A 17,884-nucleotide genomic window follows, 5' to 3' on the forward strand; every position below is an offset into this window, starting at 1 on the left:
TTCCATGCCCTCATGGAACTTACAGTCTTGTGAGGAACGGACATCAATAATCAAACAAATGTAAAATTCCAACTGTTGTGAGTGGTGTGAATGCTGGAAACCTGGCACTATAAGGGGATTTTTTTCCTAGGTAGGAATAAATGAATAAATGTTGAGTGCTTTTCAGGTGTAATTAATGTCTGGGTAAAAATCACTTAAAAATATAGGTTTGGATGTGATGAAGCAAAGTATAACTAAATCTGGATATGAGTAAGAGTCACAGAGTTAAAGATTTCCATTGAATAGTTTTAACTAATAAATGGGGTTTATTCCATATTATAGTTATCTAAACTTTTAAAATGCATAATGTATAAATGATGTATAAAATTTTATACATGATAGAGTATATAATGATGAGTATGAAACTCTTTGTCAGTTGTTAGCTCCTCAGAGACTTGCAAAAGTCTTTTACTCCTTTTTAAAAATCATAGTTTATTACTTTTCTCTATTAACAGTAAGTTCTTGCCATATTGGTGACAAATTCCTGCTGAACCACAGTTCTGCACCCAAGGCCTCATTCAATAAAAGTTAAATCGGATCAAATCACTAGATGCCTTCTTAAATGAGAGCTTGTCATTCTGGTAACACTTTGGCATTTCAAACTTTTCTTTGCTTACCAAGTAAACGTTGGTTTCAGTAAGCTCATACCCAAGATGAAAGAATGTTAGATTTGAATTGAGTAGCTTTGTGTGTGTATACATATATACACACACACACACACACACACAATACATCAATATCTATACATATATCCTTCACTTCTGTTTAAAAACTTGATTCTCATACCTCAAAGAGTGATAAAAATCATTACAAAGCTTGATAAAAATGATTACATAAATGACTCATTACAAATATGGAAAAACGACAAAGTATTTACGTCTGCACTTTGTACAAAAAACACCCGTTGCAATTATTTTCATACAGAGGACACTTTTAGGCATTTTAAAAATGGGAGGGTCAGAGCAGGCTGTCCACTGGGTATCCAGACCATGCTTTGCTACCAAGACACCACATTACAGTTATGAATGGAGTGAGAATTTTATTAATTGCCATTTTAGAGAAATTACAGGATTTTAAAACAGCAGGTACCCTCGAGATTTGATACCAAGATCCCAGGTAAGGAAACTAAAGTTCAAAAAGGTGAAATAATTTGCTTATTACACGTAACTTAGTTTTGGTCCCAGACCTAGACCCCAGGTCTCCTGAATCGGGTGCTTTCTCTGTGCCACAGTTTTTGCCCTACAACTGAAGATCAGGCTGGAGTTTCCTTAGTTCTATCAACTCTGTGCTTTCTCCACACTCAGAGTGTTTAAATGGGATAGATCTAATTCAGATCAAGTTGGCTTATGCCTCCTCTGTTCTTTCTTTTGTTTTCAGTCTTTTATTATCAGCATTGGTGAGCTTCTGTTTTATTTAAACGACACACTCGGAGTAACACCAAGGAGGAAGTTGACACCCACCCAAACTAAATGACTCGGGACGCAGGACCAAGCCATTCCCAGCCCCAGCTGGAAAAAGCTGAAGTAGACCCACGGTCAGGTCCGGCGTCCGAGGGCCACGTGCGGCAGGAGGGGCCGCCTTCTGGTTGGCGCTCCGAGGGGCTCAGTCCCTCCAATCGGCGTAGGCCCTGCGCTGGAGAGGGCGCGCGCCCTGCATGAGAGGGCGGGGCCAGCGACCTGTCCATCACCGATTCCGCGGGTGGCAGCACCTACCACACCAAGGCACCTAGGCGAGACAAGGCCGAAGCGGGAAGGCCGCGGCTGGGGGAGGCGGGGCCAGGCTGGCGGGAGCCAATCCGCTGGGCGGCGCCAGGGGGCGGGGTCACCGCGCGCGACCCAAACACTCCGGCCCTGGCGCATCCCGGAGCAGCGCAGTTTCTCCGCCTTCCGGTGAGAGGGCCGCTGAACCTCCTCCCCTCCTGGGCACCCCTACCTTCGTGTCCCACCTCCCCCCCCACCCCCGCCCCTCCTTCACCGGGGGAGCGCGGTGACGGTTGCCGGGAAGCACGCGCCGCTCCTCCCTCCCCTCCGGCGTCCTCCCCTCACGCGCCACCCGGTTTTCCTCCTTCTCCGTTAATAACAGCTGGGTGGCTGGGGGAGGAGGGAAGGTGGCCTTGGCTGAGTCTGGGCGGGCGCCTCCCACTCACCCGCGAGCCGCCGTGGGAGCAGGAGGATGGCGGCGGTAGCGGCGGCCGCCCGGGAGGAGGCGGTGCCGAGGCTCTCGGCGCAGAGCGCGGCGGCGGCAGAGAGCGGCAGCGGCCCGTCGCGGCGCACTAGAACCGAAAGCAGCGGCAGCCGCGCAGCCACCTGAGCCGCCCCTCCCGCTGGAGCCAGCGAGCGGCGCCCACGGGAGCCGGGACCTCCTTCCTCTCCGTCTCTCCTCGTCTCCCGCGCCCCGTCAGGCAGCAGGTCTCGCCCGCCAACCCCGAGAAGAGCGCGCCGGGCGCAGACCGCCCTTCGGGGCGCCGGGCTGCGGCCCTGGACGTGCGGGCTTCTGTCTGCGCCGGCCTCGGCGCCTCGACCCTGCCCTCTCGCTCACGCGCTCGCTCCCCACCTCCCGGCGCTCCGGGCGCTGCGCGCGGGCCCGGCCCGGGACAGGGCGGACATGGGCGCCAAGCAGAGCGGCCCGGCCGCTGCTAACGGCCGCACCCGCGCGTACTCGGGCTCGGATTTACCTTCCAGCAGCAGCGGAGGGGCCAACGGGACTGCGGGCGGCGGGGCGCGAGCCGCGGCCGCCGGGAGGTTTCCGGCTCAGGTGTCCGGCGCGCACCAGCCCAGCGCCTCCGGTGGCGCCGCGGCGGCCTCGGCGGCCCCACGCAGCCGCTCCCTAGGCGGGGCCGTGGGGACCGTGGCGGCGGGGGCCCGCGCGGCGCAGTCCACCTTCAGCATCCCCAACAGCAGCAGCGGCCCGTACGGCTCCCAGGACTCGGTTCACAGCAGCCCCGAGGACGGCGGCGGCGGCGGCAGGGACCGGCCGGCGGGCGGGGGTCCCGGCGGCCCACGCCTGGTGATCGGCTCCTTACCAGCTCACCTCTCGCCGCACATGTTTGGAGGTATGGCCCCTTCCCTCCTTGGCTCCCGCGGGCGGCACGTGGGCCGCGGCTGCGCTTATTTTTACCCTTCTCCTTTTCTCCTTCAGCTTGGGCGCCGGGGGTTCGCCGCTCTGCCGGGCCGGGTCACCCCTCTTGGGGGGGGGGGGGAGAGAGAGAGAGAGAGAGAGATCGCCTCTTAACCCCTGCAGCGCCGCTGCCGCGCGACCCTTGTGTTTGTTTGTTTGTTTTTAACACAAAGTGCACCCTCACCTCTTCGCGGCTCCTTAGTCCAGAAGGACCTTGTTTGCCCCCCGGAGGTGAAGGGAGCAAATAGTGTTTTTAAAACAAACCGACGCAACAGCCCTGGTGCTTGTGGGTTTTAGTAGCAGGAAGTCAGGAGAAGACCCGTTGCTAAATGTAGTTCTATCTGGTGACTCGAGTGGTGAGCAGTTTTTAAAGGCCAAAAGTCAGAGTCTGAAATGAACAGATGAGTATTTGAAGAAGAAGGGAGTTATCGTCTTTGGAGTGACTGTTAATATATAAAACTGTAATTCTTATATCTGTGTAAATAGTCCCACCTGTTGCGTACACTTTAATTGGATGAATGTGTTAATGAAATGTATGTTTTTAAACCCCAGTAAACTGCTACTTTAGATAATGGTTAATATGAGTCCTGCTTAATTTGGACAGAGCATTAAAAAATTGAAAACAGCTTCTTAAGGAGATTAATTATCATAACTCTGCCTGCAAGATGCAGTAAAAGCCCTAGGTGCTTTTGAAAAGCCATGTTCACTAGAGTTCAGAGAAAGACACTGAAAAATGGAAATTTTAGTAGTTAAACGATATGTGTTTATGTAGAAACAGAGGGGTAAGGGTGCCCCTGATCTGAGGAAAACAAATTCTACCTCTTCAGTTATGTTTTATGCTTATGAACTTTTTGTCAAAACGGTTAATGATAAATGAATTAAGACACCCTCGCTTCCCAGTTCATGAAAAGAAGTAGAAGTTAACTCTGGCTAGAGATGCAGACTGTAGAAGATAAACGTTTCCATATCATTGCGTTATGCATCATATTATCTGCATTCACAGTTGAGCACAGATGAATAGTGAAAACACCATCATTTCCATTTCTGTACCCCTTTTACTCATGTGCTTATAAATGTGAGAAATTTGAGTAGGTGGTTGGTAAAGTGGAATATTCAATAATGTAATTTAACTGCTCTGTTCTGTACTATCAGCATTCCCCTTTGCATAAATTAAAAATGGGAATGACATGTCTAGTTTTTTCCATCTTCTTAATACTGGTTTGTATATTCAAAATGTAGAACAACTCTCTAGTCACCTTACTTTAATTAATTGTTATTAAAGTGATTTCTGCTGTGTAACTAAAAATATTGACTTTTCCTAAGATTAGCCCTTAAAAAAAATTTTTGTTTTTGAGAAAAAGAATTAGTGCTGACCATACTGTGATTTGTGATTCATAATTAACACAGCTGAAGGTACTGTAGTCACCACATCGAAGAATAACAAAAGACAGTTTCTTGAGAATGGAAGATTAGTGCAAGAATAAAGGCTAATAAGCTGGTTTTTAAAAAATGATTATCTTTTTAAGATTAAAATTTGCATTTAGCAGTTATGTATATTTAGAAGCTTGCTAAAGAAGGGGGAATAGGAAAGGGTTTGTTAAATTAGTAGTTTTTGTTTCTTTGGTATACTGATGGAGTGTCTTAATTCAGTTTTTTTTATAGCGCTGATAATTTCTTTTAACAAAGAGTATATTTGTATGGGTTTATTTTCTTAAATATGTTTCATTCAGAGCAGGGGCAAATAGTTGACACCTGTGCTATTAATTCATAGTAAGAGCAAATGAAGAAGACCTAGTTGCTGAAAGTTGGAGAAGTAAAGCGTTTATCTTTTTTCTTATCTAAATTCCTAGATTTGTGCACTTAGTCCTTTTAGTATTTTGGGGGTTAGGATGACTGGGGCCTGGTGGAAGCACAGTGACACTGAGAACTGTGGCAGCCTTTCTTAACCAAGTCTCTAGAGAATGGAGCCCTAATGTCTTAAGGCATCTATTGTATGCAATTAATTTTTTTCTCCTGTGCATTTAGAATGTTTCTAGTTATATATCTTTCTTAGGAAATTTAAGAAAACAGTCATTCACATAATCTTGTGTTTGGTAATCCAGATGAGGAACCCCAGTTGAGAAAGTTTGGAAGAGGATCACAAATTACTTTTTCTTATTAAATGATGGGAACAGATCAAAGTGCGTACCTTAAATCCTAGTTAAGACCGGAAGATGGAATACACTTAGGTGAAAAAGCACCTTTCCAGCAGCATTTGCTTTAATGAGATTTTTACCTGTATTTCAGTGGATGGGCTCATTAGGGAAACTTAATAGAAGCATGTTTGTCATCATTCTGAGATTTAGGGAACCAGGTGATGAATCTTATTATTTTAAAACCTAGGCTTTATTATACTCCGTGTTGAGTTAATTTTTTAGTTATCTATTATAGAGTTAATGTGTTTATTCAGTTACAAGTTGTACAGATGTTTGGGCATTATAAAGTAACTCCATCTGAAAATTGAGAAAAGGGATATTTCTAAATTAGTGGGAAGTTATTTCTGTAAGTTTATAAAACTTATTTTAATTGAGGTTTGTATTGTTACTGTCTCCTAATAGGGAAATATGGTGCTAATAAGATTCAAAATTATCTTTCTTTAGAGGGTGTCATGTAATTTACAGAAAAGGAAAACCTAAACAATACCACTTTCTAAAAAAAAATTTAGAAGTCTGACAAGTTGAATTGTCACTAGTTCCGTCATAATGAATTACCAAATTAAATGAGGTTTTCTGTGTTGGTTTATGTTTTTCTCTCTTTGGGACGTGTATTTTGGCTATATTCGCTCTTATTTAGTTCCCTCTAGAGAACCAGAAGAGAGGTGCTTAATTCACATATTTCAGTTTACAGAGATTTCCTAGAACTTCTTAGGACTGAATTATTGTATATCAGAATATGATTATAAAACATGTAGGAGTTTTTAGGTCAAGTAGGTTTTTCTTCTTTTTGTTATTCTTTTCAGAGTGCTGAGTTTAATACTATTACAGTGAACAAAAGCCTTTTCTTTATCACGTTTGTTCTAAAACAGGTCTTTAAGGGAATAGTCTAATATTTAAAAGACTTGGTGGTATCTTAGAGAGGATTTCTTTGGCTCTATTGTGTGTCTACATTTTTTCCACTATCAAGTTGCTAAATGTTCATAAAATCAATTATATGCGTGGTAAAATAGTGTTTAATGATCCAGCAAGGATGGCAGAGGTAAATTGGACTATAAAATTGTACCAGTCAATGGAGTTCATTTCTAGAGAAACCATGTGGGCTTCTCTTACATCCATGAGTTTGGAAGTAAAAAGGTGAAATGAATTAATCTAGACAATTTACTGATGGTACTGGGTTGCTTTTGGCCTCCTCCTAATTGATTGGCTTGAGTTTCTTTGGGCGTGTTGTGCCTATGAGTATTTCAGTCGTCTGATTGTAATTCAGGTGCCTCCTGTTACTTAGGAAACATGCTTCCTTTTATTGAAGGAGTTTAGGTTATCACTTAAAACAATATGTTAAATAAAACTTGTACTTTTGGCAGACTTATTTCTCTTAATCTTCAAGATGGATGTGGGTTTTCAGGTGTTAGATTATCTCCATTAATTAACTGTATTGAATTGTACTCAGTTACTACTTCTTACTAGTATCTAGTGCTAAAATGTTTGAACTGGGGATATTGTGATTAATCTACTTTCTATTCCTGAATGTTCTTTTATTCAATTGAAGGCTTTTATGGGGTGGTAGAAGAGAAATGTCTGCTTCTTCTTAAGAAAAATGACTCTTCTAACCACTATCCCGTCACCCTCCCCCCGCCCCACACACAAAAAAGCAGCCCACAGGAACTCTGATGGTTAATGTTTCTCACTTGTAATCTCACAGAATCTTTAAACACTCTAGGGAGATACCTTGTGTTGTATGCTTTGTTATGCTAAGGTGTGGACTCTGCCGTGGAAGTCTTTGCTTTGGGAGTATTTTGAGTTTTCTTGACTGCAAGGTGGAAGGTGTGCCAGAGGGAGGAGTGGTTTGTGTTGCACTGGGCATTATCTGATATGAGAGCTGCCTGACCTAAGTACTTTTGATGCCTTGCTGTCCACGTAGCCAGAAAGAGCTCTGTTGTTTTACTCACAGGTAGTGTCTACAGCAAGTCCTCCGTCTGCCTCCAATTTGATTGCTTTGCCTGGTAACAAGTAAGTAGGTTCTTATTTATTTTCTGGTTGCCAATACCACTAATTAGATACCAGTTTTTTTCAGTTTATTATTTATCTTGTTTTTGTAAGAATTGCCTTAATGTTATACTTACTGTATATACTGGGTATATGTACAACCGGGTATTTTAGCAAATGAGTTAAAAAAGAAGTATAGGAACTGCTTTTTGTAGCACAGTACCTCCTAAATGTTTTAATTTTGCATGTATGTACTTGACTGGTGTTATTAATGAATTAAATTTGTTCTACGTTTATTTAAGTGTTTAGAAATTGGGGCAAACATGCCCTTTGTATGAAAAAAAGTGTTCAGAAATACCTTAGGTTTGATAGTATTCAGTTGCGGATAGTTTTCTATGCTGCTTATTAAATTACTACAAATTTAGCTGCCTAAAGCAACACATCTTTATGATCTCACAGTTTCCATGGGTTAGGAGTCTGGGTGCAGCTTAGTTTGGGTCCTCGGCAAGACTGCAATCAAGGTATTGGCCAGGACTGGGTTGTTTATCTAGAGTCTGGGCTGGGGAAGGGTCTGCTTTCAAGCTCCCTCCCTCAGGTTGCTGGCAGAGTTCATTTCATCATGGTTGTTAAGCTCTTGCCAACTTGCTTCTTCAAAGCCAGCAAAGGAGAGACTAGCAAGATGGGCTGGTGCTACAGTCTTATGTAAATATGTACATGTAATCACACACAGCCCATTGCCTTTGCTGCATTCCATTGGTTATAAACAAGTCACAGGTCCTGCTCATACTCAAGGGGGAGGGAATGACAGAAAGGTGTAAATATCAGGAGGCAGGGATCACGTGTGGCCACACTGATTATAGACTTAGGTTGACCAGCTAAACATACAATTGTTCTAACCATATTTTTGAACTCATTATTTATTTACTTTGAAGAAGTTGTAATATTGTAGGTGCTAAGGGTTGTTTAAGTAAACATGAATCGAGCCCCTCCTAGGGGCTGGGCATTGTAGTTGTCAGGGGTACAAACATGGGGCTTCTGGCTGTTCTTGCTCAGCTCTCAGTTGAATTTGAGATGATTATACACTTGTAACAGGTGCTATAATAAGTAGGACTGTTAACAAAATACTTTGTTGAGGTATCAATACTAGAGCAGTCTAAGAATACCTCACAGAGGAAGATAACATTTGAACTGTGTTTTGAAGGATTTAGAAGTTTTCTGCAGGGAGGACAGTACAGACTAAAGAAGAATCCACAAAAGCCTTGGCTTTGATACAGAATGTTGAAAAGTTGTGTGTCTGGATTGTAGGGTGCAAAGAGAAATGATAGATGAGAACATGAAGCTAGAAGAATAGCCTTGAACCAGTTGTTGAAGGATTTTACAGTGCTACAAGTTTGTTTTACTTAACTGAGTTTTAAAGCAGGGTGGTATCATGATCAGGCCAGGGGCACCATTACAATCATAGTTTATATGATGGCAGCCTTCAAAGCTGTATACAATTGCCCTGATGATGATTAAATTGCTTGTTAGGAGTGGGAGAGTGGTAGCAGGAAGCTAAGCTAGGACTCTATTAGAATATAATTGGTGGAAGATGCCTAAATTGAAATCATGGCATAGGTGAGGAAGAGGATTTGAGATTTCTAATATACAACTGATAGAATTGAGAACGGGGGTGTGTAGTGTTGTCATTAACCAATATTAAAAATAAAGAAAAGAACAAGTTTTAGGAAATGATAATGAGTCCTTTTAGGCTTGTTAAATTTTGAGGATTTCCATCTAGAAGCATCTTTTAAACAATTGGAACTGTAAGTCTCTAATTTAGGACATTACAAAAAATTGAGAAATGGTCAGTTTGCAGATCATAAGTGAAGCTGAACAGTGGGTAGGATACTGAGGGATGGATGTAAATTGAGGAGCAAGCATGGAACACCAGGGAGGAAGAATTTTAAGATACAGGCAGAGTAGGAGGCCAGCGATTACAATTAAAGCACAAGGAAAAGAAGTGGTTTAAAATGTTTTTTATTAAAATAATGTGTTCATTAGACAAAACTAAAATGTGGAAAATACAGAAAGGCACATATAAGCAATTGCAAATCATTTGTAATATTACCATGAGAAATAACCAGAATAAATTGCTGATGTCTGTTTTTTCCATATATATGTCTTAGATAGAAAATTTGAAAGTCATTCTTGTATATTCTTTTGATTTTAAACCTTACTGATGTTCTAATAAAAGATTTTAAAACTACAGATTTCCCTCCAAGAATTGGCTTTAGCTGAATGCCACAAATTTTGAAGTGTTTTGTTAACATTCAGTTAAAAATATTTTCTAATTTCCCTTGTGATTTCTTCTTTGATCCATGGGTTACATATTCCTTGATAAAATGCTCTTTCTACTTCATCAGTTTCTTCTATCATTTTTTTTTACAGCATTATTTTTAATGACTGCCTGCTACTCCAGAATTCATTCAATAAATATTTAATGAAGACCTACTTTGCCTTGCACTGTCCTGAGGATTTAGAAGTGAAGAAAGCTCCGTGCTTTCATGAGCCTTATATTCTGCTTGGGGGAGACAGTAAACAAACAAGTAAGATATATAGTGTGTCAGAGGGCGTAGAATGTGATGGAGAAAATGGAGTGGAAAGGTAGATGGAGATTGTGGGGTGGAGATTTGTCCCTATTTTAAATAGGGTTTTAGGGATAACCTCTCTGATAAGGTGACATTCAAGCAGAGACTTAGGGAGTAAGCCATGAAGGATCTCTAGGGGAGAAGCAAACCCAGGCAGAAGAACAGTAACTAGAAAGGTACAAAGGTGTGATTGTAATGAATGTTCCTGATGTGTTCTGGGGACAGCTATGAAACCAGTGTAGTTGGAGTGCAGAGGGTGGTAGAAGATGAGAGGAGTGGGGTGGGGCAGTCTCATGAAATGCCTCATAACCATTGACCTGGTTTTTAGAGTTTTGTTTTAGAGATGGGGAAGCATTAGAGAGTTTTTTTGAGAAGATTGACGTAACCTGACTTAGGCTCTTAAAGGATTGCTCTGGCCGCTGTGTGGGAGTAGACCCTAGAGACCAAGAGTCGAGCAAAGATGCAAAAACTCTTGGCAAGAGATAACAATGGCTTGGACAGGGTGGCGGCACTGGCATTGGTGAAGAGTTGCCAGACTCTAGATATCCGATTCTTTGAAGATGGAACCAACTGGATTAGATGCAGAGGAGTGAAGGATTAGCCAACCCTTGAACAACGTGTGGGTTAAGGGTACAGGTGCTCTGGGCAGTCCATTTTCATTTGTACCCCCCTCTGAAATCGCCATTCCTCCACATCCACGGTTAGGTGTGGGGGGTCAACCAACTGCAGATGGTGTACTGCAGTATTTACTATATTGAGGAAAGTCCATGGATAATTTGACTCCCACAGTTCAAACTTGTGTTGTTCAGTGGTCAACTGCAGTTAGTTTGCAGTTTGGTGGTACTGTTAAACGTACTATTGCTGTCAAAATCCTGGCATGCAAATTGTTATATTTCTCCAGTTCTTAGAAATTTATCAGAGACAAGGAATCGTTAGAACCAAAGATATGCATTTGTTCAAGGCATTTGATCTTTATTGCTGAAATTGCCCTTTAGAAGGGGCAGCTTCTTCAAGGTATAATTTTTAGGACTATCCATATCATTTTTTTTTTCTTCCCATGAAAACTCAAATGAGGTTTTTGGTACTTAACAAGTGCATATTGGTAGGTGCATTTCGAGTAATAGCTGTCAGAACCATTATTTTATTCAGTGTGTGTGTGTGCTCCCTCTCTCTCTCTCTCGTTTTTATTTTTACAATAAAGAAATTTAGTATATCAAAAAAAAGAGTAAGTACATTGCATCATTTGAATTTAGTAAATTTTGACCATTAGGAATTTAATAAATTCCTAATTTTTGCTTGAATTGTGAGTAGTCCGTGATAGTTCATTAATTTATCCTATTTGTATACATGTGAGCTGAGAAAAAGAGCAAAGAAACCATATATATATCTGTGTGTGTGGTGTGTGTGTGTGTGTGTGTGTGTATATATATATATATATATATATATATATATATATATATATAGTGGGTTGTTACATGTAATTTGTTTGAAAGAGCCAGGTCTTGGTTTGAACAATAAGTGTTACTATTTTTATTATTGATTTTTATTTCATTAGTTGTTTTATCTTTTAGTTTCTTTCTCATTTTGTAGTTAATTTTATTTTCTCTTAGCTTCTTAGTTCATTTATTTTTCTTTTTTTTAAATAATAAAAGCATTTAAGGCTATGATTACTCTTCAATACATACAGTTACTTCCCACAGCTTTAGACATTTAGTATTTTCATTGTCATTAAGTATACTTTTTTCATTTTAAGTCAGCTCTGTTGAGGAATAATTATATTAACTACATTTAGATTTTTTTCTTTAACCTGGGAGTTATTTTAAAGTGTAGCTGTGGTAAATTTTTAGGTGGTAAATTTACTGTTGTTGTTCTTGCTACCCTTTTGTTACTTCTGGTGTCAACTAGGAAGGCAGCTGTGCACACCACTATATCACCAATGCTGCATGGCTCTAGTATTAACTAGGAATATTACATTGTAGTCAGAGACTCTGAAGACTTTTTCAACTGCACATGATAGATATACAATGCAAAATAGCATTAAATGGAAAAACAGTATATTGTCTCAAATTATTAGAAAGGATCCTAAAATAGCCCACAGAATCAAAGGAACAAGTTCGGGAACCAGGGTCCGTGGAGCTGAAATTGAGCAATTCTGTGTGTGTGCGTGCACATCCACACCCTGGTTTCCTTTTACTTGTTACCTAGTTTTATCCTCTTGTATTGATTATTAGGCCTTCTTTAAGCTGATGGCCTGAAGGCTCACCCTTACTTCCATCCACATGTTATCTGAGTGGCCTGAAGGGTATATTTCCCTCCAGCTCCAGCAGAAGGACTCTGATTTGAGTTCTGTGCCTATCCATAAATCAGTCACCGAAGTGTAGGAGATGGAATGCTCTCTCTGTATGTGCAGGCGGTATTCTGTTATTATGGGGAAGAGTTTGGGTTTTCAAGTCAGGCTGCCTGGATTAAGTCCATCCATACTGTGTGACCTTAAGCAAGTTATTTAATCCCTCCTTACCTTAGTTTTTTCATCTCTAAAATCAGGATAAAAATCTTGTTTTGTGGTATTGTGAGGCTTAAAGTAATCTGTATAAGGTATATCATTATTTTAAACTAACATTTGAACCTCCATCAAAAATGAAGACATTCAAGACTCACATCCCTCTTCTCATTCTCACCCTCTTCAGGAAGACCATGTCCTTTACTCTTCTCAACTTCTCAGATTTTGTAAAAAAAAATCCAAAATTTTAGTTTTAATTTTTCTATATGTCTCTGTTTCCACGAATCTCCCCTGAATGTCTGAATTAAGTTTTACAGTGCATTTACTGTGTTAGTCAGATGGTAAAAACTTCGTAAATATTCAGTGTTCTAAAGATACATTTTGTATTTGATAACAAGGCTAATGATCACCACAATTATTGTTTATTTACATCATATATAAAAACTTATTTCTCCAGAGAGAAGTGTTATATTTTTATTTGTGTAAAGTAGGTATGTGTAAACTGAATTTTTGAGCCAAAGAAAATAGGTATAATGTGGACTATACAAATGGGGACAATCATAAAGTTGTCTTAGAAATAAAATTATGCTGTGCTTAATAATAGCTCTTTTTTTCATAACCATTTGACTGTGCTACAAAACATTCTTAATCAGTCTGAATATGTTTTGTGGGTGGTTGGAGATGGTTGGGGGAGATGGTTGGTGAGAAGTTAAGGCAGGTCAGTCCTTTTGTTAAGTGTATGCTACTTCTCCAGGGAAGTATCTGAGAAACTTAGCATTTTTATGTTGTATGATTTACTGCATCTCAGGCAACCTGGTTGACATGGCATTTGATAAAGGAATATACTGCTTTGCTGGTCTTTTGACATGCTCTGGTCTGAGATCTCTAAGGTCTTGATTTGGAATTTTTCAAATTTCCCGTCTATTATAACATGTCTTCAAAAAGTACATCTGGTCACCTTGAAATCTCAGTTCCTTAGTAACTCCCATGTTTCACTCTTTCCACCATCTTGCCACTTAAAGAGTTCTTCGGAGGGATGTCATTAGTTTCCTTAAGAAAAAATGTAAATGAAGAATATTTAATATTATAGACCACTTCTAGTGTCTTTTTAAACATAGAACTAATACTATTACTTTTATGTATTAATTTATGGATTTGGAAAGTGATTTCACAAGCACTAACTCATTTGCGTCTCATAAGAAGTGTGTAGGGTAGATAATTTCCTTAGTTATTTGCAGATGTGAATCAAGTTAGATGAACTACCTGCATTTGTTGTATTTTAAATGTTACTTATTCTGTATCTTAGTAATTAACTTCTACTAATTCAGCATCCTGTTCACAGTTGGCTGCTTTTCTTTTCCTGTACAATTTAAAAAAAATTTTTGTTTAGTTTTGCATGTAGTCGCCAAACCCTCCCTCAGTTGTATATTTACATTTGTTCATAAGCTATGTATTCTGTGAATTTCATGTTCTTGTTAAATCTCTTCTGGGGCCTTCTGACCAACCGCATTCTGAATTAGTTATTGGGGGAGGTCTCTGTTCATTATCATTCTGGGAGTTTCATTTTTCTCTCAGGTTAAAATCTCCTAGTTCCTTGGTCTCATGTCTTTTCTTTCTTCATGTATTACACTGTTTTTAGTAGAACACACTCTTCTGTGTCTTACTGAGAAAGAATGTGTGTAAAGTAAAAGACATTAAGACTTCAGTGTCTGAAAGAAAATATTTTATTTCTGCCCTCACTCTTGATTGACAGTTTGACTTGATATAGAATTCTAGGTTGGAAATTATTTTTCCTCAGAATTTTAATGTTTTAAATTTGCTCTGTTGTTTTCTGGCTTCTGGTGTTGCTGTTGAGCACACCCATGTCATTCTGGTTTTTGATCCTTTCTGTGAAACATCTCCCCCTACCCCCCACCCCAAGCATTTCGGATCTTCTTTAGCCCTAGGGTTATAAAATTTCATTATTGTATACCTTAAGATATGTCTGTGTTCATCCATTGCACTGCATACTGGCAGGCCCTTTCAATCTGCTAACTCTTTCATTTTGGGTAGTTTTTAGAAAATTATTTCTGTGATTATGTCTTCTTCCAATTTCCTTTCTCATTATTTCAGTGTTGGACACTTAGAGTGATCTTTTTTTTAAAAAAAATAAATTTATTTGTGGCTGTGTTGGGTCTTCGTTGCGGTGCACGGACTTCTCATCGCGGTGGCTTCTCTTGTTGCAGAGCATGGGCTCTAGGCACGTGGGCTCAGTAGTTGTGCCTCACAGGCTCTAGAGCGCAGGCTCAGTAGTTGTGGCGTGCAGGCTCAGTAGTTGTGGTGCACAGGCTTAGTTGCTCAGTGGCATGTGGGATCTTCCCGGACCAGGGATCAAACCCGTGTCCCCTGAATTGGCAGGCGGATTCTCAACCACTGTGCCACCAGGGAATCCCTAGAGTGATCTTTTGCTTTATCTTTTCTCTCTTTTTAAAAAAAATATCTCTTTCAATCTCTTTTTGGGGGGATTATTTTCCCCAACTTTATTTCTAACCTTTTAGTGAATTTTTGTTTCTGTAATCTTTTTTACTTTCCAAAAGCTTTCTTTTTATAATGAATTTTTTCATACATTCCATTTTTGTTTTGTGGGTACAGTATCTTTTTCTAAGAATATTAAAATGTGTTTTTGTGTACGTGTGTATGCATATGCTTTTTTTTTTCCTTCTTGATCAGTTTCTTGCCAGTTGCATTTTCCCTTTGTTTAGCTTCAGTCATTCATTAGGTTCTTTCTTCGAATGTTTGATCGTCTTTGGCTGGTTACTCATTCTTTAAGGCACTGAAAAGCTGATTGGAAGCTCTCTCTGCAGGTAAGGTCATCTATCTGAGCCATTTTCTGAGGAATAGTAAATTACTGTCTTTTCTCTTGGCTGGTCATATTTTCCAAAATGGCTTTTCTCTTTTCTTAGCTGGAGGACATTTTTTTTTTTTTTTTGTGGTACGCGGGCCTCTCACTGCTGTGGCCTCTCGCGTCGCGGAGCACAGGCTCCGGATGCGCAGGCTCAGAGGCCATGGCCCACGGGCCCAGCCCGCTCCGCGGCATGCGGGACCCTCCCGGACCGGGGCACGAACCCACGTCCCCTGCATCGGCAGGCGGACTCTCAACCGCTGCGCCACCAGGGAAGCCCGACATTCTTTTTTATACCAGTGTTCTAGGAGCAGATTGAGAAGAAAGTTGGGAGACTTAATGCTCAATATGGTACTTCATTTAATCTTCATATTCAGTATCAGTAGGTACCTCTGCCTTTAGCTATTCCTGTTGTCCCCAAGTCCAGAAACTTCCCTCTTCAAACCTGTTGTTTGAAGTCAGGGAGGACAACTGGGGGGCTCTCACTGCTTCTTACATGGACTTGCAGTGAATCTTACTCTTTTTTGTCCTCTTCTGCCTGCCTGCAAATTCTCGTGCTTGGTGTAGATTAGGTTGCTACTCTGCTTTCCTGGTTCTGTGGTGAAAGTTACCACTCATTTATTTTCTTTCTATAGTCTAATGGATGGCATTGTTTTTTTTTTTTTTAATTTATTTACTCCATCCTTTTACAGGCTTATTCCCTTAAAAAATACATTTATAATGATTTTAGTTAGGATGTTTGGACTGAACAGAGGCTGGTAAACATGTTCAGGCAGTCATCCTTTTTTAAAACCAATATTTATTTATTTATTTGGCTGCACTGGGTCTTAATTGCAGCACATGGCATCTTTTTAGTTGCGGCATGTGGGTTCTTTAATTGCCGCATGCAAACTCTTAGTGTGGCATGCTAACTCTTAGTTGCAGCATGCGGGATCTAATTCCCTGACCAGGGATCGAACCCGGGCCCCCTGCGTTGGGAGTGCAGAGTCTTAGCCATTAACTGCAAGTTCTCTTTTTTAATTGCAGAAGAAATATGAATCCATTTCTATGAAATTTAGACAGTTCAGATGAAATGTAAGTCCCTTTCAGTCCTCCTCTGGTGATCTCATTCTCCCCCCAAATGTCACTGTTATCATTTTTTGTATGTATACTTCCTAACGTTTTTGACAGATTCACTTACAAGTACAGAGAAAACCAGTTTTGTATATGATTTTGCAAGGGAGGCTGTTATTGTTAAGAATAACAATATGTGGTCATACTATATTCTTGTAAACCCTGCTTTTTTCTCTTTAATGTGTTTAAGAGGTTTTTATGTGGGAGGACATGGAAATGTAACTTTTTTTTTTAACTGCTACCTACTTACTGTTCCGTAATATGCACGAACCGTAGCTTATTTAACCATTCTTCTATTGGTAAGCATTTAGGATGTTTATACTTTTCCGGTGTTGGGATAAACATCTTTATGAATATGTACATATGTACAGATTTTTCTCAGGTGGATACTACAATGACACCAACCAGCTGGAGTTAGTGTCAGACTCAACAGGTTTAAGGGCACTGACCTGAGAAGACTGCCCTCACTTCAGATGTCAGGCACTCTTTGGGGGTCCCTAGGCCACCTGCATTTCTCCTCTGCAGAGATTGACCTGGCTCAAAGCCCCCATCCCTTTTCTCCAGTGGTTGGTCTTTCTGATGATTAACTCCATTCTGAATAATCTCATTAGCATAAAGTCAGGTGCCATCCAAGGGGCTAATGAATAATGAAAACACTCTTATCACTGGGAAAATTCCAAGGGTTTTAGAAGCTCTGTGTTAGGAACCCAGGAACCAAGACCGGACAGGTTCTTTATTATACAACAGATTCCCAGAAGTAGAATTTTCTGGTTGAAAATTATTAATAGATATTGAAACCCCCCTCAAAGGCATTAGTAATATATTCTGCACCAGTGTATGACAGTACTAAATTTTCTATAGCTCTGCTGGTGTTAGATGTTATTATTTTTTCTTCCATTTCACTTGAAAAATTTTGATTTGCATTTCCTGATTGCTGGTGAAAATGAGCATTTTTCCATGTGTTTATTACTAGCCATGTATATTTTTTGACTTGCCTACTCAGTGACTGCCCATTTTTCTGTTGGGTTGTTCATCTATTTTATATTGATTTGTAGTTTACTATATATTCTACAGATTAGTCTTTGGCTGTTTATATGTTTTAAATATTTCCTCCCAGGCTGTTGACTTCTAAGATTAAATTTTTATGAATTAGATTTATTGTGTCAATTCTAATGGTGCAGGGTTATGAATTTAAATTATTAAAATGGTACTTAAAAGTCTACTGCTTCCTATAAATGAAGAAAGGGTCTTTATTAATGGCAAGATTTTTTGGTGATTTTTAAATATCTTAGATATATTGGGTCTAATTTAATAGAGATTTAAATTATATGGGCCCTTGGCTGTCTCTTTCCCATTTTTTGGAACACTTGAACTCCTTTAAAGAGTAATTAAGAGTAAGAAGAAGAGGAGAATATTGTGGCAGTATGAT

At 40.3% G+C, this 17,884-nt stretch overlaps 1 protein-coding gene across 2 annotated transcripts in view; it reads left to right on the forward strand.

Moving 5' to 3' along the window:
* Positions 1 to 2,023: 2,023 nt before the first annotated feature.
* ZNRF2 (zinc and ring finger 2) overlaps positions 2,024 to 17,884 on the forward strand; it is a 103,904-nt gene continuing 88,043 nt past the window's right edge. The window contains exon 1 of one of the 2 annotated variants that reach the window (XM_019926097.3): positions 2,024 to 3,091. In XM_019926097.3, the coding sequence (XP_019781656.1) occupies positions 2,644 to 3,091 (448 nt within the window). In that variant the 5' untranslated portion in view covers positions 2,024 to 2,643. The remainder of the gene's footprint in view (positions 3,092 to 17,884) is intronic. The other variant, XM_019926089.3, reaches the window with a different exon arrangement.

Source organism: Tursiops truncatus, chromosome 9 (genome assembly GCF_011762595.2).
Source record: "Tursiops truncatus isolate mTurTru1 chromosome 9, mTurTru1.mat.Y, whole genome shotgun sequence".
In the NCBI taxonomy this organism is placed as follows: domain Eukaryota; kingdom Metazoa; phylum Chordata; class Mammalia; order Artiodactyla; family Delphinidae; genus Tursiops; species Tursiops truncatus.